General features: G+C 42.1%; 1 protein-coding gene across 1 annotated transcript in view; it reads right to left on the bottom strand.

Moving 5' to 3' along the window:
* Positions 1-3,624: 3,624 nt before the first annotated feature.
* Positions 3,625-27,936, bottom strand: part of GPR107 (G protein-coupled receptor 107) — a 32,686-nt gene continuing 8,374 nt past the window's right edge. The window contains exons 7-18 of the mRNA XM_071574086.1: positions 27,694-27,750; positions 26,775-26,885; positions 26,007-26,140; positions 25,023-25,098; positions 23,957-24,030; positions 23,267-23,384; positions 22,161-22,291; positions 20,303-20,346; positions 13,039-13,088; positions 12,217-12,300; positions 11,278-11,402; positions 3,625-5,111 (exon numbers count right to left, since the gene is read on the bottom strand). Of these exons, the coding sequence (XP_071430187.1) occupies positions 5,015-5,111; positions 11,278-11,402; positions 12,217-12,300; positions 13,039-13,088; positions 20,303-20,346; positions 22,161-22,291; positions 23,267-23,384; positions 23,957-24,030; positions 25,023-25,098; positions 26,007-26,140; positions 26,775-26,885; positions 27,694-27,750 (1,101 nt within the window). The 3' untranslated portion in view covers positions 3,625-5,014. The remainder of the gene's footprint in view (positions 5,112-11,277; positions 11,403-12,216; positions 12,301-13,038; positions 13,089-20,302; positions 20,347-22,160; positions 22,292-23,266; positions 23,385-23,956; positions 24,031-25,022; positions 25,099-26,006; positions 26,141-26,774; positions 26,886-27,693; positions 27,751-27,936) is intronic.

Here is a 27,936-nt window from a genome sequence, read left to right as displayed (position 1 = left end):
GTATCCATGATGCAGATGTTCATGGCTGGAAATGGAAGTCAGGGAGGGGGAAATACAGACTTTGGAACCAATGGGTCAGCGTGGCTGCTGGCAGTTCAGAAGCAGAAAATGAGATGCATTAAACTTCTTTCTGGTCAATTTTTATTTTACACATTTGCATCACAGCAGGGAAACCAAGTTACACAGACCATCCTGACTTGTCTCTACCTTATTTCTCTTCAAATACTGTTTGCTGTTCTTCTAATAAAGTTTAAAAAAATACTGGGAAAAAAAATCCATTTTTACACCTTAACAGGAAATGGGGAATAGGATATTTACAGGTCACCAAAACCCCTGGAACTGGACCTTGCTGTACACAGGAAAGTCTTTTTTAGTTCTTCTGGAGGTCACTTACTAAATGAATTCAAAGCTACATTGTACAAGGTGCCCTAAAGCTGCTTAATGATACAAGAGGATCTAGAATTAATTATTAATAGTTACACTAAAGGGCAAGGAAGCTATTTAGACCCATACTCTGTTTTGACAGAGCAGTAGCAGCCCCACACTCCAGTATCCTGGCTACAGGATGAAGTGCCTTGATGATGTGGAGGTCGAGCTCTACTTTATTAGACAGAGAGCAGAACACTGAGTGAAATCCCACAGGGAGATATTTATTCAGAATTGTCCCTTCTACAGGATTGCTGCAGTCAAAACATAAATGGGTTCTTGAGCCAGTCAACCTACAAGGGGTGACTCTTTTCTCAGCCACTTTCTTCCAGTACCATCACTCTACACCTAAGTATCAGTATTTTCCTAAATCCTGTTCCAGCCATTTGCAAGTATGTGTCATGTGCAGTTCTTACAGCATCATTGCTTGATCCAAGCAAGAAACTAAAAGGGGGGAAATACAATATTGCAAAGGAAAAGTGATAAGACTAGGACAGCATTGCATCCAGCAGCTACAAAAAAGCCACATTAATCCAATTCAGAACATTTTCCAAATTAACCCCAGGGAACACAAAGATTGGTCAAGTGCCTCCAGGCAGCACCACCTCAGCTTTCATGAAACCTTGAGGTTAATGACATTACAAACAAGGTCACAAGTTTCAGACAGTGGGAGTCTCACCAGGTTCAAACACCACCGCACCTCCCACTCCCGCAGACCAGAGCTCCACATTCTTTGTACACAAGTGAAAAATGGGGACATGCTCTATGGGTGAAGTGGAGGTCATAACACAGAATCCATAAAACACATCTGCTCCAAAGTGACAGGAGTCTTGTCAGCTGGCATGGCAGGTCAAATTGAAGCAGACAAACCTACCAAAGGTAGGCTGAAAGAAGAAGGATTTCCTTTCCTTAATACTAAGCAACTCCAGTTCTCAGAGCTCAACAGAGCATACAAACACCCAATATTTGCTTCAAATCAGGCAGTTTACAAATAAACAACAATAAAATCCCTCCTTTCTTGTCAATCTCATCGTCAGTGGCCAGACTGCATTTCTCCAAGAGGACCATACATTAACACACTAAAAATCTTCCACTGGACTTCCACCAGATGTGCACACTGGAGTGATTAGGACATGCCCTTCTGTGGCCAGAAGGAATGTTACAGTGCTCAAGGATACATGGTGGATGCACACTCATGCTCCAGAGAGTCCACTCAGCTTAGAAAAATACATCTTCCACACTACTTGCTCCAAGAGAAAATACTGCAATGCAGCAAATTTTTACAACATGCTCCCAGGGTATGCCAGCATGGAAATCCAGGGACAGGGCACTCAGCTGGGGAGAAACAGTGAACAATGCACTGCACAGATCACGACACGCTGAGTTAGATGACAACATGAAAGAGCATCTTAATAGGACAGCATGTGGCTTCTTCAGCTCAAACTGCTCCACCCCGAGCAAGCAGTAGCACTGTTCCAGATGACCCCATTATGTCTTGCTTTCTTTCAGTACATCTCTTGATGAACCATCAAGGAAAACATTTTCCCAGCCTGAAGAATGCAAGAGTCTGGCAGTTGCACTGCAAGGCTCCCTCTGGAAGACACCCTGCTGAACAGTGACAGCAGGAGGGAGGGGAGCAGCAGTGGCATGTGCATGTCATCATCAACAGGGATTTATTGGGGCATAACCTGCATTACAGCTGAAGACTGAACCAATCTCATTCCTGTCTACAGAGGGTGCCGAGTGCTCCACTGCAGCAACATATGGGAAAGCATTCCAACCATTTATTTGGAACTGCACCAGACCTGCTGCTTCAGGGCTGCTGTCACAGCACTGCCGTGTCCTGTCAGGGTGATTGCTTCAGTTCCCCAATTCAGTAAAAGGCAGAGACAGCAAGTAAGGCTGTATCCCAAAACAATCTGTAATCCACAGCAGCTCCTCCAGTTTCCCTGTGAAAGACAGAGCTTCCTACCAGATCAGCAGCTGTCAGCACGTGAAAGGCAGGCACTGATTATCCTGCCTGAGGAGCTCAGAGCTGCTGCACTCCACTAGCCCTGGAGTCATGCAATGCCAGTCATGCAGCTGTGGGTTTGCCTGGGAGGCAGGGGAGGGAGCAGCCCTCTCTTTGATGCCTTGCAGTGCAGCACAGCAAGTGAGAGAAGCACAACCACAGCCATCTTCCAACATCCCACCATCCAATCCATCACATCCCCCTGCAAGACATTTTTTGACCTCCTCCGAGGAATTCCACTAAAAGTGGAAATTTACTGCAGCCATTTCCAAAGTGAGAATCTTTAGGGTTTTGACTTGCACACAACATTAACTTTCCTTCCTAATGCCCAGGGCTGACCAGTTCCTGCTACTTCACATCCTGCACTAAGCACCAGCTGAAGCTGTTGCAGAGCTGACTGCTGAAACTCAGGGATGAACTTGGAAAAAGCTGTTCTAAAAAAATACTTCCGGAATACTGCTGTGACATTTCATGCCAAGACAAAAAGAAATGACCCATTTTGTGGCCTTTGACTAGCAAGCCAGGGACTTGGCAGATAAACCTACACCATATGCAACTTTAGCAAAAAAAGTGCATACAAAAAAGAGAAACCTGAGACTAAGGTATCAGCTCTTGCCAAGTTGTCAGCTCCACTGATGCTGAGGTATGGAATAGGCAGCTGTTTGGAACCAGGTCAGCACTCGCTGGGATCGCAGAACAGCCCTCACGTTTTTGGGAGAAATGTCACAGCCATCAGTTTCACATCTCATTCACAAAAGGGATTAGCTTGTTCTAGAACACCATCGTGTCCAGATAATGCTGTTACTGCATTTTGTTCCTTACAGCACATCCTTATCCCTTATCCCTGGCAACCCAAGAAAGTGAAGCTGCTCCTCAAACAGCGAGTCTTGGTACATTCTGCTGACCAAGAGCTCTGCAACCCCTGCTCAGGGGTGAGGAAGTGGTTCAACATTCTAAAGGAAATCCTCCTTCTTAGCTTGAAGAAGAACCTAGTGGCTAACAGTCCTCTAGTTGTGGCCCAGAGATGTAGTCCCTTCAAAAAGCAATTCCTAAATGAGTCTATTAAGTGATGCTGGCACTTCCAAAGCTCTGATGATTCCTATCCCTGTCACTCTGGCAGAAGCACTTGGCTCAGCAGCACCATATGCCAATGTCTCTACATCAATATTAAGGCTTCAGTAGGTCAGTGAGTTATACTTGATTTATTTTTCTTAAAGCTTATCCTCATTACATCAGTGAACCACTTCCATCCTCCCCTGAACTAACAACCATTCTCACTCCTGCAGCTACAACAGCAGCTGCTTTACTGACCAAAGCAGCAACTACAGGGAAAAATCCACGTGGCATTTGCAACATGCCTGTAAAGACTCCACTGAAGTGTGCAGCTAACAGTCAGAACTTCTATATTCCCCTAATAGAGGTTCTGCCCATGTTCTTTCCTGACAAAAAAACCCCATTTAGGACTGGGAGCTGCAGTTGCCTGGTTTTGGTGGCAAGACCACTTCAACTTATCTCCAATAGCAGTGTCATTAATCCTACATAGCCAGACAGGTACAAGTAGCCATCCAGAGAGGCCAAGTAACTCAGGATTATGGTGAACCAGAGATTTATGGTGCAGTAAATTGGCTAGACAGATTTCCACTGGAGCATCTGGTACTGTTTATACTGTGCCAGAAAGGAGTGACTTTGAAATACCTTGAAAATATTTTATCAAGCAGAGCAAGGTGCTCTGGGTCTCAGCTTGGAAGTAAATGTTCAGGATAGCATGGCAGACCCCTAACAAGCAAGCATCAGTGTTATACCTCTTGTGTACTTTTTGTCAGGAGGGGTGAGTCAAGAGCAACCCCATGAACAGTGGAGAATATACAATAATGCTTATTGCACTATGGGCTTAGTGCTTTAATGGAGAACAGTCACTTGTTTCCTGTATGGTAACACATCTGAAAACCTGACACACTCAGGTGGATACCTGCATGGATGGGACAAGAAGATACTTATAACTTTCCCACTGGTGTGAGCAGTGGCAGAAATCATCTGCTCCCATAGCTGTTCAGTCTCGCAAGTAACTGCAGTTGCTCCTATTCATGTTTTGTCCAAGCCAAAAGGAGAGTTTATAAAAAAAAAATACTTACATCTCTTATCTTCTTTTCCCACGTTCTGACACTTTTAAACTCCCAGCATACATGTTACATAGTGTGTGTGTGTATATATATATATATGCACATTATATAAAATATATACTTTACATACACACTGAAGGTCTCTCTTCACATTACCATTACACATTCTGAAGAATGCAACTGCAAACAATTCAGGATACAGAACTGATCCAGAAAGGGGGGGAAAAATAAGCTACCCAAAATCCCTAGGAAAGCTTCACACTCCTTGCAGGTACCAGGAGATCCCATTTTCTTATAATCAAAGGAATAGTTATGTTTCTGCACTGCTTTGCTCCCCCCTAGACACACCCCACTCTGCTGTTTCAGTGGTGGGAAGTGCAAGTTGCTCCCTTTCCACCGAGAGTAATATTAATAAATTAAAACAGTTCCTCTGAAAGTGCTGCCTTAGTCCAGTCCATCATGCCATGCTTTCCCATTCACCCTGGGGCTCTGCTGAACCATTCACCACTTTCTTGACCTTCTTCATGCCCTCCATTACTCCTGAAGTCGTCACCCTGGAAGGAAAGGGAGAAACATCAGCGATCAGACCTTGAACTGCAACATCCATTTCACCAGCCCATACTCATCTTCCTGTGCCTATCAAATCACACTTCTCACACATCTCTTTACCCAGTTTCCATGTTTGGAACTCTGCTGTTGCTCCCATTTTGCAGGCCAGGTGTCACCTTGGACACAACACTGATGGGTGTTGGGAGCAAGGCCACTGTCCTTGAGCCCCTCAAGGCCCTTCCCATCCATCATTACACTAAACCAGCAAATAGTACTTACTCATACTTGAAAGAAGATACCAGGGGCAGTTAAAGAGTTAAACCAGGTGTTTATTTGCTAATTTTGAGAAGCTTGCTTAAAAACCCATTTTGCTATACAGCTGAACACCTTTAGTTCTGTGCATTAAAGACTTTCTTCTGCATTTGCAATGCTTTTAATAAGGACAACATAATACACAAATGCACATGCAGTGGACAGTGGCCCAAATGAATCTTATTAGCTGAATGCACACCAGCTCCTGTTAACAGCAAAATTACTCAATGCGTAGCAACAAAACAGAAGTGAGAGGTCATCCTTTTATATCATCCAAGTCTGGATTTGTCATGGCAGTCTGACCAGTGAACTACAAAGTCTCATAATACCATTCAAACATTAGGCAGACTGAACTGTTTACCCAGGCAGAACAGCACCACTCCTCTCAGAACTACCTTGGCTCTACAGCAGCTCTTCAGCCCAGCAGCTTCTCTGCTGCTACACAAAACAGGCCATTAGGATGCACAACACATTTCCTTTATTCTTTTGCACAATGTGATTCTCATTCCATGCAGGCTTTTTTTTCCCACCCCCCCAAATGCGCTACAAAGGTTATTTTGGATGCTGAAAGTAAGAGTTCCAATAGCTTGATGCATTCCCCAGGGATGCCTGGAAGCATACACAGAACTGTCCTGTTCAAAGCTGCTGCTGTTGGCCTGGGTGTGCTCTCACCTGCTGTTTACCATGTCAGAATGCTTTATTTGATCAGAGCTGCTAACAACATCTTCACAGCATCACCCCAGGAGAAGTCATCTTCAGATACACTCTTCTGGTAATGCCCTTAGTTCCACATTAGATATCAGCATCTGTTCGTGTAATGTAAAAATAATTCACCCCAGACTGCTGTGTTCAGTGACTCTCAGTAGTGGGATTGTCAGTGGTTGCATTTAGAGTGGGCCTAGATGAGTTTGTGCATAATAGCAAAGGGTCACAAGAGTACAGATAAAGTAACTTTACTCCTTGTTTAGAGAAAAATAGGCAGCTTGCTTAAAGGAGAAAGATGGAATGACTAAATGATAAACATTTCCTAGAAGAGACCAAACTTATCAGCACAGAGATGTGCAGATCTCTTAAATTATCCCTGTAGACAAAGGTTTTTCCATAGTCATATAGGAAAAAATTTGGGGAAAATAAGCTAGACAGAAGTAAAGTAGATGGACAACTAATTGGAAAAGCATGCATTGAGATGTACTTAATGGTTTCCTGTCAAAAATGTAAGAACATTGAGTGTGGTTCCAGAGAGGCCTGTCCTGGGTTCACTTCTATTCAGTATTTTCAGTAATTGCCTGGGTAATGGAATAGAGAACTTGCTTATTAAATCTGCACAAGACACTAAGAGCTGCATATTGGAGAGCAGGACTAGAATGCAGAAACATTCTGGCAAATTGAAGTAATAGTCTGAAAAATGTGGGAGGATGCAGCAAGACAGCTACAAAGTTTACTCTTCAGAAACAATCAACTTCGTAATTACAGCATCAGGACTAAGTATCCATTCCTCAGGAAAGAGCCAAAGATTGCCACGGATTACAAACCACGCATGAGCATCTACCACAGCAATGAAGCACCAGACACAGTGGAATATATGTAAGAGGTGTTTTACACATACATGACACCAAAGCAGTCCTAACACTTGACTCACAGCAAGGAAGAATCCACCTGGCACACAGCCTGGATTTCAGCACTGAACTCCAACACCACTGCAAAGCCAGTGCACACCAAGGTGATGACAGAAGTAATGAGATGTTATGGCTGAGAGGGAATCATCCACTTCCCACATTTATGGGACAGCTACAAACTGAAACTGCAGCCAGGTCAAGTCATGTCCTTTGTTACCAGAGGGGCCATTCACTGTGTTTCCCTCCCAATAACAGCAAAGAACTGGGAGAGATTTCAGGGTGGACTCCCAACAGTGAAGGTTAAAGCCAATCTCAAGAGCACCATTCTCGTCTCGTGACAAGTGCATGAAGTAGCTCCGAGTCCTCCTTTTCTCAGATAGTTCAGGTACAACAGGCAATTCCTCTCCCTCTCAAAATCAGTCCAGCCAATGTGTTTTAGTGCCCAATAAAGTAAGGGTAGCAGCACTAAGACCAAGCACACTGCAATCTTCATTATTGTCCTCAGAGCAATTTCAGCACTGCAGTTCTGACCTGCAATAAGGCAGGGAAATGTTCCTCACCTGCTCTCTGCTTAACTGCATTTCCAGCCCACAGACCAGCAGCAGTTAAAATGCAACAAATCCTTCTCACTAAACTATCTCTCTCCAGAGAGCATTTCTGTGCCTGTCAGAGGGAAACCATTTACAAGTGAGGCACAAAGGTTGTTCCCCAAACACTCCATCACACAACAGCACGTGCCGCAGAAATTCCATGTTTTTTTTCTCCTGCATTGCATTCAAGGTATTAAGGAATGGCTAAATATCCAGAAGCATCTCCAGCCCTCCACACTGGTGGATCTCAGCTGTCTTTTCTCCTGTTTGTTTTGTTTTATAGTCCAACAAGAAACACTGCAATACTGGCAGCAGCCAGGCCTTTACAAACCATTGCAAACTGGAGTGAAAACTGATCAGCCATGGAACAAAAAAGCTGATCTCCGCAAGAGAAAGGTGTGTTAGGTGAAGAAAATCACTGCTAATGGAGAGCATCATGAATCAGTCTGCCATGAAGCACAGCTTGAGAGAAAACAGAGAAAAGCAACCAACCAGGACATGAAGTCTCAGCACAGAATTGGCTGCCTCATAATACAGTGAGAAACTCCAGATCCCAAGGCTGTTACCACAACAGTTCACTGTGTTGAGGCTGCTTTGGGTGTTAAGGAGAAGCAAAGTCTCCACATGCTGAGTAAGATGGATTTACTGACTTGAGAACAAAACCTTTAATGGTTTCTTCTCCTGCAATTCCTCCTTCAGTGGAAATATCTTAACCCCACCTCCAAGTACGAACATTATTCTCAACCAAGATGTGCAGAAGAGCATTTTGGTACCCAAATCTAAAAGCAAACATACTGAGCTGAAGAATTTTTAAAAAAAACCCAAACACCACCAAAACTCCTTTCTTTCCCCTTCTTCACCCACATCTCATCTACTGTACTGTTTATATTTTTGTGCTCATGCCCCAGAAATGGCATTAGGACTGGAAGGCTGACAGCTCTTTCTGCCAAGTGTGGCTGCACCTTTTCAAGCAATGAGCCCATGTACTGATAGAACAGGCTCAAGGGGTGCCCAGCACAGAATGCACAGAAAGGCACTTTGCTCATGATGAACAGCTACTGACCCTGCTTGAGAAGGAACAGACTGGTTCCAAGTTCAGGTTTAGCCACACTCTCCTCCCCATCAGGACTTCTACTGAGCCTGGAATAACTGAAGAGAAGGTTCTGTAATGCCTGTGGATTCTCTCTCCAGTATAGGGGCATGGTGGCTGAAAAGACTTATTACAAGTTACTTTTGCTATTCTTGATTTCTATTTTATTCTTGAGAGTTACAAGAACGTACAGAGAGATTTGTGCCTTATGTTGCTTCTGTCATAGACACCTAATCTGTGGATTTTTCCTGAAACTTTGCAGATTTCCAGTGTCCTTAACAGTATTTACATTTACTGCCAGATTGAGCTTTGTATAGTTTGCACTGCATGAAAACAGACACAAGCAAGAGAGCTGCACTTAAAATGTCCTTTATTTCTCCTGGAAGACAAGCAGGCCTGAAAAACAGGCTTGACCTCACAGCTTTCCCCTCTGCTGGCTCATAATAATGTTGAGTCTAAAGAAAATGAATGCTTCTGTTTTAAAGAACCTGATTTTAACAAGAAACCTCTGGGAGAGGAAAATAACCATAAAACCTGGCAGTAAGACATAGCAGAACACCATGAAGTCTGCAGGCTTTTACCTTCTGTCATAGCCTCTGAAGACAAGTGGGTATTTATCACATAAAAGACAAAACACTCATGCAATGGTTAGTCAGGACACTGTCAGGCACTTAGTCACCTGCTCAAACAAGCTGTGAGTTCCCTCTGCTCCCCCCAGAAACAACATTTAATATTTATAAATGCAAAAATAGGATGAGCATGACCAAGTCAACAATAAATTTAATACACTTTCTTTGCAGTGCTTCACCTGTCACAGAATGTGTATAAACTCTGCTTTTCAAGTAAATGCAAACTTAACCTCCCTGATGGAGCTGAGGAAGGGAGAACCAGACACAGATTATACCCTGCCAAGTGCCCAAATGGAGTAAAACTTCTGCTGCATCAGATGAGAAAAATTCAAGCAAGACTAAAGAGAACAACCCACAGGGCATAACAATGGAAACTCCCAAAACAAAGAGCAAAATGCCTTACTAGGAAAAGGCTCACAAGGAATTCTGATCCTCGAGTTTCTAGTAATGTGTATTTCACTAGGATGAGATGTAAATCACTGAATTGGTTCATTAAAATTTCTCCACCTTATTTCTGGCATTCTCCTAAATTTAGCAACTTCTCCAACTGACTGAAATCACTCTACTTGAAAGGTGCCCCTTTATTAGTCCTAAGAAAACCCCAACAACCCACAAGCAAAAATTCATCAAGCACATAATGCTAAGTGGAAATTCACTCCAACAGGCAACACAACAAAAAGCCCATTTCAAAACAATCACAAATCCTGCCACATCTTCCAGTTCAGGCAGTGCCTTCCTGATTGTCACTGTTTATTCACCAGCTTCCAAACTGAAATCAGTTTCTTACATAACCATTTTAACACCTTTAAGTGATAGTGATTTTAAGGCCACTACCCACTAGTTGGATTGCACTTGTAAAAATGACAGATTTTCTAGATCCAAAGCAAAAATAGCAAAAATATATTTGTTACTGGTAATATTTATGAGAAATTCAACTCTTTACATGACATTTGAGGCTGGATGCTATGATTCAAACCTCCTTGGAGCAATTTCCCAGTAAGAGCCATTTCTTTCTGAGCTAACTAGGAGAGCAAACACATTCTGATTTTTTTCCCTCTGTAATAAAAATCTGAGAGTTCATTTATTTCACCCAAGATCAGGTAAAGAAGATTTACCAAATTGGAAAAACTCTTAGGAACAGGCTTTGTACATGAATTGCAATTATGCATGAAATGTATAACTAGTAAAGGATTAGGTTGGCTCTGCTCTTATTAAGGCAGGAGAGTCTGTGGCAGTTACAGCTGTACCCAACACTCCTGGCAGGCTGAATTTCTTAGGGCACTTTCTATCATAAATTCAGAAATGCCACTCATTTTTTAAGCCCTGAGAAAATCACTGCAAAGAAAACGACAGGGACTTAGGCTGAGCCCTACTTTATCATTTCTCCAGACTAGCTTAGGTCCTGAAGCATTTGTGGTGCCTCATGGTTTAGCAGCAAGGAATAGAACAGGGAAAAGCATCAGCAAAAATCCATCTCCTTGACTCAGTGTTACTTTAGATAATTTCTTTGCAAAGCTACAGGTTGAATGCCAAGGCAGAAGGAACCTTACCTGGTCACTGATGTTCTGTAGATTGGTGGGTCATTTTTCTTGTTGGTTTGGTTGTAGATTTTTTAAATATGAAGCATTAATGCCAATCTGTAAGGCTCAATGTTCAATGACATCAACTCAGAAGTTTTGATATTTTCATGGGTATCTTTTTGCCCCATGAAAAGCTTTACCAGCTTATTCCACATTACTGCAATACTCAGGTCAGAGCCTCCTATGCATAAACACAAATCTCTTTACACACACCAGACATCTCATCTTTAAATGTTTGGGCAGACCCTGATCTTTTTCAGAGAAGGGTTTAGAGAGATTAAAGCAAACTGGTTTTAAACATTACTTTTCTCAAGTCAAGTGAAGAGGTAAAAAAGGAGGGGAGGAGGTTCTTACACAGCTTCCATCTCCAAGTCATCCTCATCATCCTGAGAGAGCTGTAGGTAAGGGTTGTCTGATGCTGGACGGAACTTGTACCCGGTGAGGACAAAGAACACAAGTGTGGCCATTTCATCCAGCAGCTGCAAGTGAGAACACAAGATTGAACTTCAGTCCTGTAACGCTTCGTGGACACGAAACATTTCTCCCCATTCACAAGGTTCAAGGTTTAATGGCCAAGGAGGCTGTTCCATAGCAGAAATAAAGCAATTCCTGCCCTGTTATCATTAATCCCAGGCTAAAGGCTGCCAAACCCTTTGTTCTTTCAGCTTTCCCTGTCACTTTAATTACAGTTACAGTTCTATCCATCACTCCAGAGCTTTCAAAGAACTATGGCAAGACTTGGCTTTTAAATGGTGGATGGGGGGGGGGGGAAATTATCCCTAAGTTATTTGGTATTTTAAACAGTTAATGTATTCCAAGGACTCCCTGCACAGTTACTTGGATTACATGTTAAGAAACCAAGTATTTAAAAGTCACAAGGCAAATAAAGCCTGTAGATGGAAGAGCTAAAGCCTATTCTCTGGCTTCCTGGGGCCTCAATTACACAGGGCAAACCTGACTAGGTTTTTTTTAATCCTTTGTATGTTCTTGATTAATTTCCTTCAGACATTTTTAAATTGAAAGACTAAAAAAAATCAATAATGAAATTACTTTCAGACATCTCATGTATAATCCAGCAGTCTCACTGGACAAACATAAAACTAAAAATATACTCCTTCACCTTAAGGACATCAGTGATAAAAATCAGGAGGAGACAGGGTGCAGCACTGTCCTTTGAGATGTTCTACTGTAACATGAGCAACAATTTATGGATTTTTTTGGTGCAGTTATACTTAAAGAATAGTACAGAAAAAAATTCAAGGAATGGATGTATTTTCCTTTGCTGGCAAATACCTGGTACAGCCATTTCCACTGGAATGGAACAGCAATCTTTATGAGAATTGCAATGATCCGTGTGAAGTAAATGTAACACACAATCTGGGAAGGAAAAGGAGAAAGTGTGGTGAGAACAATAGCACTGTCCTTATAGAACCACTTTTTCCAGAGAAATAGCTCAAGCAATTCCCAGACAATTCATTATGCCAGACTGGCCTTATTATACTCCTTGATAAACATGGAAGATATGGGCTGAGGGCTCTGCTGCTTGTTCAACATCCAAATAACTCAAGCTCTTGGTAACATACTCACGTTACAGCAGGAAATGCTTTAAGTATTACCATTTCATAGAACTTGAAGAATCATGATTGTAATTTATCACTCTTACCACTTATAAGAGCCTGAAATGAGGCTGCTGGAAATCATTAGGAAGCCTGTGTTCTCCCAGGAGATATACTCATGGCTTCCACTGACTTCATCACAAACTGCACATGTGCATCTCAAGGCACCATTTGGTCCCAAGATTAATTTTTAGCAAGTTTACAGTACGTTATTCAAGCCCATCAATTCAACTGGCAGCTCAAGCTGTCTCCAGAGGAAAGCAGGAAGCATTACAAATAGCTGGAACCAATTTAAAGATAGACAGAAGGATGCAACCACCAGAAAAAAAAGGGAAGTTGCTTTTAGGATTGTAAGCCAGTTGACCAAGATGCCAAAGCACACAGCTAGGAACATCTCCACCACATCCCCCAGCTATAGTAGCTTCCAACAAGTATTTCATCACAGGGTTTGAACAGCTTCCAAGTGCTCTGCATGCCTGTGCACAGGTGTTTTACTTACCATAACATAGTAATGTCTGAAGAGCTTCAACTTTGCCAGGTTAATGGCAGCTATCAAGAGAACACAAAAGCCCATCAGAAAATTGTTAAAATGAGACAGTTAATTGTGATGGTTGTCTGCAGGGTAGGCAAGTGGTCAAAACCACGACTCAATCCCAGATTAGAAGGGTTCATCTCACATCCCACTGGGCACTCCAAGAGTGGTGTGCCCACACATTGGACATCTCCCAGGCTGGAGTGAATTGTCTCTTAAAAAAGGAACTCAGATTGCTTTTATACTAAATTTTATATGCAATATAGAGCCTTTCTCTACCTGTGTACAGCCAACTGGATACAGTCACCTCACCACTGCCAGAAGGGCCATTCCACCCAGCACTATCTCCTAGAAAATTCCTGTCTTTTCCAGAGTCCTCCCTGACCTGCTGCATGCCTTCAGCTGACCTGAGCAACTCCGAGGTCATCACAGCTCTGGGAACTGATGCATCTTGTCAAACCACAGCACAAGCATTTTAACATCTAAGCAGGATGTTCGTGGCTCAGTCACAACTTACAAGTGAAATGGGAAATCATCCTAAACAGTTATTAAAGGCATGTGTTGCAGTCACAGGCCGTGCAAGCCGAGCCCCAGGCGAACCTGCGTGTCCTGGACAGATCCCATCAGCTGCAGGAGCACAGCACACACTCATGTGAACGAGCTGAGGTCAACAACAGATGGAACAGCTGTCAGCTCCAGTTTGAGAGTCAGGGTTTATACGTGCACCAGGATTACTAACACAGACTCCTGATGCTTTTGTGACAACATGAGAGGCAAGGAGTCCAAGATATGTTGACAGCATACAGAGATGCATCTCAGAGCCAGTGAATACAAGTTGTCAGTTAAAAATGTTGCCACATGTTTACTGGTAATCCCTCCTTGCCCTCATAATGTATTTATCAGACGTGGTAGTGCAATACATTGTGCTGAGCTTCACCTGCACTCCCTCACAGAATTCACCCACTGCAAAGTTTTATAAAAGGCTCCATATATTTGCACATAAGGTCATCCAGGTTCACAAGAGAGCAAAATACAGTGTTACAGACATGAGGAAGAAAAGGGCTAATAGGTCCCAAAGAAATGCTTCACTTTGTGTACCAAAAACAGCAGCTTTTCTTAAGGCAGCATCAAATGCACCACTGCAAATAAACTCCTGTTTATTTTTATGAAGACAGGCAACATTCTGTTATAAACCTAACTTGTATGATTTAGAGATCAAGAGTCCCTTTCCAGCTGATATTTAGTGCTCCTGGAGAAACACTGAAAGCTACAGACACCTTGAGACAGACACAAACCCTCCTCCAGCACACACATTCTAAGAGCAGCACTTGACTAACACAAAGTATGAACTGACTGATGACCTGATGTTAAAAGCTTTTCCTAATACACTTGGTTAAAGATTAAAACATGTAAATATGCATTAAATCATGAAGCAAGGAAGCAATATTGTCCTATTTAAAGGAGAGCTGCATTAAGTGTGACCATGAAGATCTTGTGATTTCCCACACACTGGTTTGCACACAGAAGGATCTATTTTGAACTCAACACATCCAACTTCAAGAACTGCCACCAACTGGTGCATTGACAAACCATGAGAATTACCAGGCTTTGTAGTTCAAGGAACACCAACTCAACAGCTGTTGATTCAAACTGCCAGTCCATCAGTGCTTTACAGTCAACAACAGTCAGCTGGGGAGTCATTTCTGTTGGATTCATGCAACTCACAAGATGAAAGGACAGCACAGCCAAAGATCTGACTGCCAACTGAAGTGTCACAATGCCACCTCTGATGGAGCACAGCTCAAGATCTTACCTACTCATCATGATAATCAATACCAAAGAGACACAAGTTGGTATATCCACACATCTAGGATGTCTGAGCATGGGAAAGAAGGGTGAGGAGAGGGGAAAAATGGCAACCACCACCAAGCAGAAAGGCAAAAAAGTCACCTGTAGAAGTTGGCTTGCTGATTTATTAGAAGCAGGTGCTCTCCCCTAGCTGCCTCAACAGCAGAAATACTTCTCTCCACTATCAGATACTCAAGTCAATATTAATGCACGTCTACAAAATTCTGCCAGTTTTTTTAACCAACTCAAAGTTACAGGACACACTGTTCTGGAGAAAATCTAAAATCATCATTGCTTGACATCAGCAGCCTGTGAATTGCTTCTTCACAGGCTGAATGTGCTCCAAGCAGTAATATTTGAGTCTTGCTGTCCTGGACACTTAAAGACTTCCCTTCACCTCAGCCTGGCAGCCCAGGCACTGACAGTGGCACTGGCAAGGAGTGAGGCTCGGCCAGCAGCTGTCACTTACAACTTGAATCACTTGCAGCCCCAACCTGTAAAGCTGAGATAACACAGCAGCAATCACAGCAGGCAGTAAAGGTTGGCTAAATTCATGTTTTGAGTATGATAACCATTCTGCAAGAAACAGTACTTAACTGCAGAGACGGGAAAAAATAAATTAAAAAGCAAAGGTTTTACAAATGAATTCATACCTGTGTTCCATCTCTTTCATAGAATAATTAAGAAGATAAAAACCATTCTCCAAGAAAGATTTATAACATCTATGCCTTGCTTCTCTCAGTTTTCCCCCTCTATCCCCATTTAACAACTTGTGCCTGGAATAGCCCAATCTGCACTGATCAAAACACAGCATCTGATAAGCAGTCTCATTTTCAGATTGCCCCTGTGCTAATTTCCAATGCTAACACTGCCTGGAAGATGGAAAAAGGAAAGTTGGGCCATCCACTGCAGCCTTGCACATCACACAAGAGCTTTTTGATGAATATATCTGACCTTTTCAGAATATGTATGTAGTAACAATCCCAGGACTGCAGCTGAGGGCACAGGGAGCTTGAGCCCAGACAAACCAGTATGAAAGGCAAACCATAATGCAGCAAGTGAAGACACTCAAGTACAGCTGAGAATATTTCTACAATCCTTTGCTTGTTCTACTCACTCTGGTGCATTTGAGATGTGACCTGTGCTATTACTGAATTGTAAATGGAAGTTTTCTATTCTCCCCAGTGATGCAGCACACATGTAGATCTAGACCTCAAAAAGCAACTCTGAGAAGTGGGGCTCTACAGTCTCCAGAGCACTCTGCTTAAAAGCACTCCTGTACTAGAAAGAGGAGATCAGACAGGCACAACAACACTCAGAGTCACACATGAGAATGTGGCACAGAGTAGTTCATCTTGAATATCCCAAAATACATCACCCATTTGGCACAAAAGGTCTCCACCAGGTCAGATAAAGTCCAAAGTACAGCATAAGCAATGTGTCTCCAACATGCAGTCACTACATCAACCCTGGACAGCACCTGGATGTGGTGCTGAGCTCAGCCAAGCACAGGCTGCTCTGCACCACACAGGACCAGGCTCTTTGGTCACAGCAGCAGGAGGACACTGAATACTGCAAGTGGTTCTTCCTGCCATGGGGGCAAGCATGAGAGCACTAATCATTATTTGCCCACTGCACAGAACACAGGGAATGTTGCCTGGGAGTTACACACTGCAATGTATTCCCCTAATTCTGCTGCCAACTATGACATGCTGCAGTGCTCCAGGAAAAGAGCAAACCTTCGTGATCTGACTGTGCTGTGTCACATCTCTCATCACACACACACACAGAGGTACCAGCAGAACAAACTGCAGTAACGTTTTCAACCCCCATTCCTCCCTCAAACAACACATGACATGATGACTAGAGAGGGTTGTGAGACTTGAGAGGTCCAGTGACCAAAAACTTGGGCGTTTCAAGCAAAACAATATATAAATAATACATATATTTCCCCCTTTTTTCTCATGATGCCTGTAAATAAGGTGGTGGCAGCTGAGCAGCTTTCCAGCCTGAATGATTCTAGGTCAGTTTGCAAGGCTGATTTCCTTAAATCTGCAAGACATTTGAAATGCAGATCTAGAAATGGACAGAGAGCACAGGCTCCCATCTGAGGGAAGATATAGTGACAGATCAAAGAGGTGTAGCTAAGTACTTGCTTAAGTCTGAAGGTGGCGATTTTTAAAAGGGAGGAAAAAAAAGCTTCTAAAAATGGGATGTTTACACCCACTGCTGTGCAAGCTAAGAAGCCTGTGTAGGTCAGACTTACTGCTTTACAGATCACCTTCAAGGGAAAAAAGCAACCAACCAGGCAGCTCAAACTGAGCTGTATCACTGTGCCATGTCTACTCTTCACTATCAATCCACACCATCTGTGTGTGTAAAGTCTGCCTGGATAATTATGGCCTTCAGACCCATTCCTCTAGCTTTCCTAATTTGGAAGAACTGAAAATAAAAACAATCTGGTTCAAACTACAATCAGGTAGTGACTCCAAATCACTGCCACTTATAAGAAGCCTTTTACTAACTGTACATTGCTAAAACAAAGGCCTATGGCAAGCACAAGCCTAAGACTAAACACCTGGTAAAGCCAACCAGCCTTCTGCTTCATTCCTAGTCCAGGCACATTGTAGTCATGGCTGCATTTGACCCAAGGCTGTGCTGCCAAATAAATAGGGGGAGAAGCAGCTGGAAGAGAACAAGGCAGTCAGGAAACACCAGCAAGATGCCAAGCCATAAAGTCCTGGAGTTGTCAGTTCTAATGGGTGCAAGGAAGTAAAAATAATTTTCCTTAGGTCTCTCTCACTATCAAGATGGTCACCAGAAGAGTCAGAGCCAGGAAAAGTAACTAGTGAAAGTATAGGACGTAATTCCCCAATCCACCCTGTAAGTTAATGAAGCTTGAGAGAGAGCAGGGAAAGTAACCTTGGACTAGACAATAAACCCCAGCAGGCAACAGCCAGTCCAACAAGGACTGTCTGCACAAGATTCAGTTCTAACCACAGGACAGACTGTGCAGCATTTAAACTGCATATGAGAGGATCCAGTAATTTTTACTGCTTCAGAAGAAAACTACCTTCAACAGCAGGGAAAAAATGCTGGCGATTTGAGAATGAGTGCTAGTTCTGTTTTTCATATGAGAAGCAGAGACACCGAGCAGAGTCTCCAAGGGAAACCTCAAGAGTAAAGAGCATGTGGTTCTAGTAAAGACTGTTCATTGATAAGCCTAACATGAATGATTTTACATTTTACAGTGCAACAAAATCACTTCTAGTTTTCTCAACAAGACACACTAACAGCACGACATCATTAGGTAACATTCTGCTTCTGGTATCACATTGCCATCCACTTGCTCCCCGTGGGCTCCTATCAACAGCCTCTAAATAGCCAAACCAGATTGTGTTTCACAAGTGAGTCTCAGCACTGTGGCTCTCCTGGCCACAATCTGCTGTCAGCCTATGCAATGTGTTCCCTGCAAATCTTTTCCTTAGATATTGTTTTATTATTAGTGTAGCATAACACAGTTGCTAGGTGCCTCTCAACAGAGAGATACTGAACTTGCAGGATCTGCACAACCAGATGGCCACACCAGTAGGTAAAGCTGGTAACAGCAGGAGGTGATCCACAAGCAACATTCACGATAAAGAGCATGTTACCCATGGAGAAAAACACAATACAGAGGATTAAAAGAGCCCTTAATGGCTACTGTGCATAGCACTGAATAACTAAAGAGACAGCCAGTTCCTCTCAAATTACTGTCTTCTTTTACCTCCATTAAACATAACAGTAAACCCTTCAGAAGTGCTCAGTTTTACTCAGATCTGGATTCCACCCATTAGGAAGGACAGTGGACAGGTCCAACCTTTATGCTGAACATTCTTGCTGTTGGCCACCTCTCCTTCACTCAGGATGTCTGAAGTTAAGCAAACTGCATAGCACCATCTTGTGATAAGAACCAAGGTAGGCATGGGGGGATCACCTGGATCTGCAATTTGTGTCTAAGTTACTTGTACAAACTGCCTGCTCAGCACCAGGATAATCAGATCCACTGCCACCCAGGCAAGAACCAGGACTGACACGTATAAAGTCCTCTGTTCAGAAGAAAGACTCTCTGCTTCGAGGAATATCTAAATTTTAGCACTTTTTAACAGTAAGAGCACAAATACATATGCTCAGTGGACAATGTGTAACAAATTTGTCACTGAATCCAACAGAACACAGTGATAAGAAAGCTACCAAAACATTCATGTCATTAGTAACACTGGCCTCCTTGACATTGTTTCTATTAGAAATTTTTCCACCTTTAAATTTGAAGGGGGGGGGGGGTTGGTGTGTGTATATGGTCATTATTTGTGGGGTTTTTTAACAGCTAAGAACATAAAGAAAACCTAAACTCATTGTAAGTATAGTTTCAACCTAACAGTTGGCAAAAAACCACTCTCATCTGTGACCTGCACAGAGCTGAGTTCTGTATGCAGCCTTACACTTCACCTACAGAGACAATCAGAAATGAAATGCAAGAGTGGCAGTGAAAGCCAAGGAAATGGCTGGAGGAAGTATCCAGACCTGGGAATGTATCTCCAGAAAGGAAAGACAAGAGTTAAAGGATAAGCCTGGGTTAAAAGGCTGTTGCCAACAAATGATCTTCTACAAATGAAGCTTTCGAGAAGAATAAGCCACCAAATGACAAAAGACTGAAATGGCTGCCTGCTTCCAAGGAAGTCAGTGCTCTGCTCCACAGCTTGTTTCAGAGGAACTAACTCAGAAGTGAGCAGACAGGGCAGGAAAAGCACATGCTGCAGCAGCTGTACTTGGACTGGCTTTCCATCCATCACCTCATTTCACTGCTACAATAAACATCACTCCACTTCCCACAAGCAGCCCTTGGAGCTGCTGTACAAACATGGACAAGTCAAGAACTGTGATACACTGAATGCCAAGTTATGTTTTGTTTCATAATGAGGTTTGTTTGCCTCTGTTTTGTCAGGAACAGAGTTCTGCAAGAATTTAAACAGGGGGGTCTATTTAGACTAATAGACAGCAATTCTGGAGTTCATTTCTAGTTGTGCTTCTGAACACTTGAGTGAGAAAAAAAATGGCAAATGTGTCAAGATGATTTACTTTAGATGTCATGTTTAGCTCAAGCACAGAGAGCTGTGCAAGTAGCAGAGAAGGAGTTACACATACCCTTTCTGATAGTCAAAGCAATACATGAAAAAGGTCATTTTCCAAAAGTTATTCCCACGAGCCCACTGAGGAAAAGCAGAGTGACACTAAGAGTGTAGACTTATAGTTTTAGTTTACATATTTTAAATCTGCATCACATATTTGAAATTCTGGCATTATGACATGTAGCATAAAACAGGGAAAAAAAAAGATTACTTGCCTTTCCCATCTGTTGCCGAAGCCTCCTGTAAATGTCTTATTGACCTGAAAATAAAAATAAAGAATAGTTTTACACTCCTTTTCCACTGTAGTCCTCTAGATCACTGACAAGTTTTGTTAGCTCTTTATGGCTGGGTTGTGCTCAGAATTAACTGTGCTTGGCACTGCACATCCTTCACCCTCCTGCCCCCAGCTCAGGCAGTTAGCTCAAGTATCTCTATTTCTTTGGGATTAAGAAAGCAGATTGCTAAAACCCACTTCAGCCTACAGAAAGCTTTGTGGGAGGGAGGGAGCAGAGTGAGAAACTGGGGCATTTTCCAGCATAATGCTTTCCACTTGTAAAATTAAGCTGAGCTACTCTTCAGAGAACTGCCAAGCATTTGGCATCTTACTGCTCTTTTAAGCTCTTTTCATTTAAATAGTTGATTACAGCTTACATGTCTACATAGGCAACTTATGTAACAGAAACTACCCTAGAGAAATGTAAATCCAGGGGCCAAGTCTTAGTCACCTTGCTCACATGAATCATCCCACCAGCTGCAGTAAGTCCATCCTGATGAAAAAGGGGGAGGATTTTATGTCAGGGGCTTCACTGCCAGTTTATGTTGGCACCATGGCAATGTGGGTTGCACAGTATAAACAGTCACAGGACAGCTCATCTCTGTGCATTTGTTCTTCACATACATTTCCTTTATGGAAATTAAGTTTTATACCAGCCTATCACTAGGTTGGACATATGGATTTCAGCATGAGGCAGCAAGAATTGCAACTGCAGAAGTCACTTCTATCATAGGAAATCAGAGTCTACAATTAAAGTTAATATCCCTGCAGTTTTATTTACTATACCCAAGTATCTCAACCTCAAAGCTGCAGCACTTTGACTGGAGAGGAGGAAAGGACAAGTGAGTAGTGCAAATTTCTTGGAAGACATTTCCCAGCCTTGGCAGAAAGCCACTGGGACTGTGTAAGGCTCTGCTTTAACACAGAGGACAACTGGGAAGGGGAGGGAAGCAGAGCTGAAACCCACCGTCACAAGTCAAGCTGAAGCTTATTTCCATCTACTGAGCAACACAGTTATCTGAAAAACTGGAGTTACACACTCAAGAGTGATGACATGTTACCAAACACTTATATACAATCTGCATACATTTTGCATTTCAGAAAAAAAAAATTGAGATACTGCAGAAAAAGAATAATATTCTGTGTTTACTAACCAAGGAGCCAGAAGCTCCTTCATATCTTCCTTTAAACCCAGCTGTTTATCCAATTAAGACAAAATGCATTTAGAAGATAAATGTTCTGGCTAACTGGCAAGAGGCAACAATAGTGTTTATCTGAATTATCTGTGTTTTGGTCGTGTTTTATATAACCAACATTATTCCTTGCCAAGTAGGGTGGAAGGAAGGGCGGGGAAATGCTCCCTGTGGGATTATTTCTTCTAAACAGTCAAACAAACATGCAGCCACTCTGCTTGAAGGCTGCCCTGATTTTAGACAGCACTATTGTCTCAAAATTTAGCAGTTTGTTTTCTAATCTCAGTGAAGCAAAATCCCATTTTTCAATTTAGTGAGTCAACACTTGAGCAAAACTCCAAGTTTCAAAAGTCTGCACAGTGCTGGCCCCATTTAAATCATTATCCTCCTTACCTTATCCCCACTAACATCCCCAAAATCACTGTCTTCCACAACATTAGACTGAAGTGTCAAGACTAATAAGATTTTAAAAAGACAATAGAATGTTTGACTCCACAGGACCACAGACTTCTGTTTGGCAGTATCTGGAGCTGTCAGTGCCCATTAATTCAGAATCAGCTCAAGCCATCAGGGCTGTGCAACCACACAACACATCCAGCAACTCACCATACCACTGGAAACAGGATGGCTCCACAACACAGCAAGTCTACCAGGAAAAGGATCTCTTTCCACAGGCCATACTCGGTCGTGCCCTCCTCTGTGGACTCTATGATGATGTAGGCCACGTTTGCCAGGACCTGCACAACAACACACAGCTGTGGCCTCACAAACCTTCCAAGGAGACACCAGATGTGGGCTGCCAATTCAGCAAAAGCCCATTCAGTAACATCAATAATTTTTCTGCAGCTCTGTGTCAAGAAGTTACACGTTCAGCAGCATCTTCTCGAGGTTTACAGAAATAAAACTGATTGAAACTTATTTCTGCTGACATTCAGAAAGTAGTTCTTTTGTTATATATGGTGCTGAATCGACTGTATCAGAGAGATACAGAGAGCAAAATCTGTTTGTTTTTATATATAGAAGCAAAACTCTGCAGATGCACACAAAGACAATAGTTTAAGTACATAATTCTAAACTAAGCCAATAATTCAGACAGGTCATCAACCATTTTTGTAGTCCACACCTGAGCTCTGTAAGAGCCTCAAACATTAATTCTAAACTTCTGGTTTTGCAGCTGGGTAAGGGATTTCATCGAGAAAGGCAGAAAAACTCTTCTATCTACAGCAAACTGAGGTGCTGTTCTCCTGTGTACTTCAGTTCCTGGAGCAGGAGACAAGCATTGCTCACTTTGAACACAATGGGAATGGTTCCCTCAGACCAAACAGGCCTACAAATCTTGGTTTTCCAATTTTTATTTCCTTGAGCCACTCAGCAAACATTTCAGAAGTGACAACTTTCACTCAACTCTTCTGTATAGTAGTTTAGTACTGTTATGCAGCCCAAATTTTGTCTCAATATGAATTTACCTTCCTTATAGCCAGTTGTTCATTTGCTGAAACTATTTGATCACCATTATCTCGTGCTCAATATAGAGACAAAAATAGAGCAAATTACAGCTCTAACTTCTGGCCCAGGAAATTCCAGCTCAACTTATACTGCAACCAATACAAGCAATAAATATGTGCTATTATGTGAAGTTTTCACAGCCTTTTCCAGTCTGCAAAAGCAGCTCTCCCACAAGACAGGAAATATTGACACAGCTCAGTCCTCACCTGAAGTGGGATGACAATCATGAAAATTTTTTTGTCTTTATCTGACAGGATGTGTTTAATGAAAGCCCAGCCTGTGCCAATGAGGGCGATGGTGATGAACAGAAGGGCACCCTTCAGTCTGGAAGAGAAACAGACACCACAGTGAGAGACTTTATCACACTTTCTCTTCTGCCCAGGTTCTCTCTCACAGCCAGTAAAGCCACAAACCCAAACAAATGCTTTGCTATTCATAATTCTGGCAAGCACTTATCCATCCCACAATAGTGAAGCAGATGCACTTGCCTACAACTGTGTATCACAGAGCAATATTAGGCTTCATTCACAATTGTCAATACATGCAATCTTTTCCTGGGGGAGTCACCCATTCACCAACAGCCACAAACACACAGGCAGCTGTGCCCTCTCACCATTCACACCAAGAGCAAATTAGATACTTGAATGTGAGTGTGAACAAAGAAAAGCAAAGCATTTGCTGTCCTTTTACTCCCCCACCCACAGAAGTGCCAACTCTCTGCAGCTGCCCTGTATAAGTGGAGCTTTCCCCTTCACACAGGGCTGATTGCTGGTTCTTGGGTACTATGCTCTGAAAGGGAAGACAACAGTTCCCCAGTTTGCTCAGGAGGGAGGCAGCCTCACAGGTAATTCATTCCATTGTTGGAATCTACTCCATAAATCTCCTGACATACTTACAGGTGAGTGATGTAATAAACAACAGCCCAGCCCTCAATGGGAAATCCCTGAGAAGAGATGTAGTGATAGTCGATCTGGAAACAAAACACAGCACTTCACAAGCTGCTCCTCAGCACCCCACCCTCTATAAACCAAATCTGCTTGACAGCCACTTCAAGTTTCATTTTCCAATCAGTGTGTGCAAACCCAGCTCTGTCACATTTAGACATCACTTCCTCCCAACATCTTCTAGTTTTGTTTAGCAACAATGAGATCATTTCCACTTGCTGTATATCCCAAGTGTTAGTGGATGTATCCCATGCAATCTACATTCTTCCCACACAACTCCCATGCTTAGCTATAGTGAATCAACTGCATTTGGAACCTATTTATTCACTCATTGTTCAAGTTCAGTTGTATTCCCTGCCTAGTGGCTTTCTAGTTTCACTTTCACTGGAAGCCAGATTCACTTCATTAGACTCCAAAAATAATTGTAGCATCTATTCTACCATGAACATCAAGGTGAAAATTGTGGCTGGCACTAACACTGAAGGATTAAATGCTTGCCATTACCTTTGTTTATGAGATCTTTCTAGTGGAAAGGCAAAGTCAACAGAATTCAGAGATGTATCTACTGAAAGTCTTAAAGCTGGTAAGGTGAGGTCTGTTACCCAACACCATAATACTTCATCTACAGCAGTGCCCTTGAATTTCACAAACATTCATCAAGGTTTCCATTTATTAAGATTTACTGCAAGCCAAGGAGCTGAAGCAGCAGCACAGCTCAAGCTTTCAGGCCAGCCTCAAATGACCAAAACATTAGAAATGGTGGAGCTCATTCAACCCTCAACCCCTGCTGCTTCAAAACTTCAGGCCATGAACTCAACTGTATTTCAAGTCAGTTTGCTGATGAAAACTGAATCACTTTCACCAAACAGCTGCAGTTCAGTCCCAATGCTTCAGTACTAAGGACAGTTCTCCCTCCCATTCTCCCCTCTCTCCAAAGCAGATTTCCCTAAAAGAATGCCCTGGATTCCATGTTTCTGCTTCCCAGGTGAACAGCTTCAGGCAGAGACATTACACGTACCGCATGGAAGACCAAGGACAGCGATTTGGTGAAAGGAAGGGCTGCCATGAGCCAGTGAATCTTAAAAACATCATTTCTAGGAAGAAAGAAAAGAAGGAAGAGCATCAATTAAAAACCATCAGGAAGTTCAGATTCCAAAGATAATTCCTTAAAACTTTAAAGTGTCAGTCACTCCCAGCCTGAGCTGACCATTGGTGTGAAAGGATTCCCTTTAACACTCCCATTTCTGCAACATCCTGAACAATATTTCAACTAAATGTTCTAGACCTCTGACTTTTTATAATTGGGTTAATTAAAAATAGTAATTAATAGGAATACCCTGCAAATGTAGATCTAAACTGTTAGAAAATTTGCTAAACACACTTCAAATGTGTATCCCTCCACCCTTCAGCCCAAGTCACTGCACCCATCACCAGTGAACTGAATACCAAACCAGCTGATCACCAAGCAACTTCAAACTACCAAATAATGAGTCAACCTAATGAACTTCAGACTAAGAGGAAAAGGTAAAACAGAACCACAGATGCTGCTGGCTTCCTTTGCTATGTTTTAACTATTAAGCAGCATAGTTTTCAGTTCAGAATTCCTATCACCTTCAACTGCAATCAACATATTTATGGCTCCACTGCCATAAGTTGCCATTTCCCATACGAAAAAAGGGATCAAACTTTTCTTATTTATTTTCAAAAAGTCATCTCCTATTTGACATCAACTACAGGAATTTCCTGTCTATTTTTCGCCACAATTTGGTTTAATATGTACATTGCATGAAGAATTTTTAACAATAAGACTTGATAACTTTCAAGCAAGTCTGGAACAACATATTGATAGTTTTCAAATACAAACTATGGGTATTAAGCATACAATATTAAGCCAGATTTGGAGTTTTAAAGTTATTAAATCGATGAACTGAGGAGGAATAAAAAATAAAAATCAAACAAGGTAGATCCCTACTTGTCACTGACACCCAACTAACCTGCTTACCTGCGTTTACGGAGTATGTGGATCCACACAGTCCCAGACAGGAAAAAGAAGAGAGCCATGGAGATGTAAAGTTTGGGCAGTGGGATTTCACCTGCTGAGAGGTAGCTTTCAGGATTCTTTTCCGTAATTTCTATCTGAATATTAAAGGTGTGTTATGTGCACAGTTATAAAAAACCCAACATTTTTTTAAAACATTGAGGTAACAAAGTTCACAATCAAATTCACTCATTTAAAATGAGCTTTTCTGAAGCAATGACTTTGTGAGACTCAAACAAAAAATCAAAACCAACTCTTTATCCTCAAGACTCTCAAAACATTTTGCAACATTACTCCCACAAGAACAAGCTCCTTGAAAAATGAGACTTCAGTCAGGCAGTGTAATTGAGAAAGGCAAAGTAGTTTTCCCAAAGAATAGTTGTTCTCTCTCCCAAACTTCACAGTTTGACCACCTTTGACTCAGAAACAGGATCTACAATAGGCTGCCAGCCTGATACCCTGTGACTGAGAAAACAGCAGTATTATTTAGCATCCAATTTGTGCCCCTAAGTGGCTTATTTATATTTCTGCAAAACTAGTATTTTAAATGTTTTAACAGGAGTTGTTTCTTTCAGAAATGCCACAGCAGACATTGATGCACAACTCTGAATCACTTCCCACCCCATATACACATTCATGTGCAGTGTGGGCTCAGTTACAAACTGGAGTTTTCAAAGCTCTATGTTTCAGTCTAAGTGAATGAGTTAATTATACTTTACAAGCCATACTCACATCCAGACTAAATAGCAGCTGATCATTAGCTGGCCCTTTCTTGCCAACACACTTATGGAAATATAGGCTGTAGAGACCCTCTTGGCTATCCGAGCTGACGTTAAAATAGAACTGCAATTTAAGAATAGGAAAGTCAGCATTCTTCTCATTCACAACAGGGTTGCCCTGGTAAGAAGCCATCCCTACTGAAGCATGAAAGAATTCAGTCATTTGGGGTTACTTGGTTCCTTTCAGGAAACATGCTGTTCTGAGGACATCAGCCTATCTGGAAACTTCAACAGAATTCCAGATGCAAAATCATTGCAGCTATCTAGGATTATGCACTCTGGTTTTCCAAGCCTTTTAAGTATCAGTCTTTAAAACTTAGTTCACTACAGAGAAGAGATAACAGAAAGTGTCATATATTTAACATGGTGAAGCATAAATTTTTGATCATATTTGCCCTGAAGTATAAGTAGCTTTTCTGTTCCTCCCCCAACTATGCAAACTGTGATAGTTCTGGTAATGAGATTTGTGCCAGATAACAGAATTTAAAGTGTGTTGGTTTTAGAGTAACCAATCATGAGTGAACCAGGCTGGTGAAACAAAGCATTAGTCTGGTTTTAACATCTTCCCCTTAGGTCAGTCAGGTCACAGCAGTTTGATATTAGCAACCTGCATGCACTAGTGGCATCACAGTGAACTTTAATATGCTGAGGCTCACAGACTGGGGAATTTAGAACAGCATCACACCAAAGCCATCTTAAAAGCAGCTTCTCCACCTTATAAAGAGATTTCCATCACTGATCCTTAGCTCAGTAAATTTTTGAGTGGACTCTTGTTATCAGAGAGACATCTATATCAGACTTTCACTTTTCCAAAGTACTACAGTGAAGGATTATCTGCACATATTAAGTTAAAACACTGACAGACACCTCACCTGAAATGAAAAAGTTCCTTTGTCATTGTGAACAGGATGTTCTTGTTCTATAATAGCCTGGGAAAAGGGAGAGAGACCTTTAGAATTTTTTAAGCAGGCAACCAACACATTTGGCTACAGCAAGCAGACAATCAAAATTGTGTTCTGTATATTTACAGTGGAGGCTGAGAGCAACAGCAAATACTCTCCACCTTCTGGCTATGACTATACTGCTGATTATACTGGAATATTCCCCTAGATTCA

Source organism: Pithys albifrons, chromosome 20, assembly GCF_047495875.1.
Source record: "Pithys albifrons albifrons isolate INPA30051 chromosome 20, PitAlb_v1, whole genome shotgun sequence".
Classification (NCBI taxonomy): domain Eukaryota; kingdom Metazoa; phylum Chordata; class Aves; order Passeriformes; family Thamnophilidae; genus Pithys; species Pithys albifrons.
The sequence above is the reverse complement of the archived record's forward strand: the minus strand, read 5'-3'. Positions and strand labels throughout refer to the sequence as shown.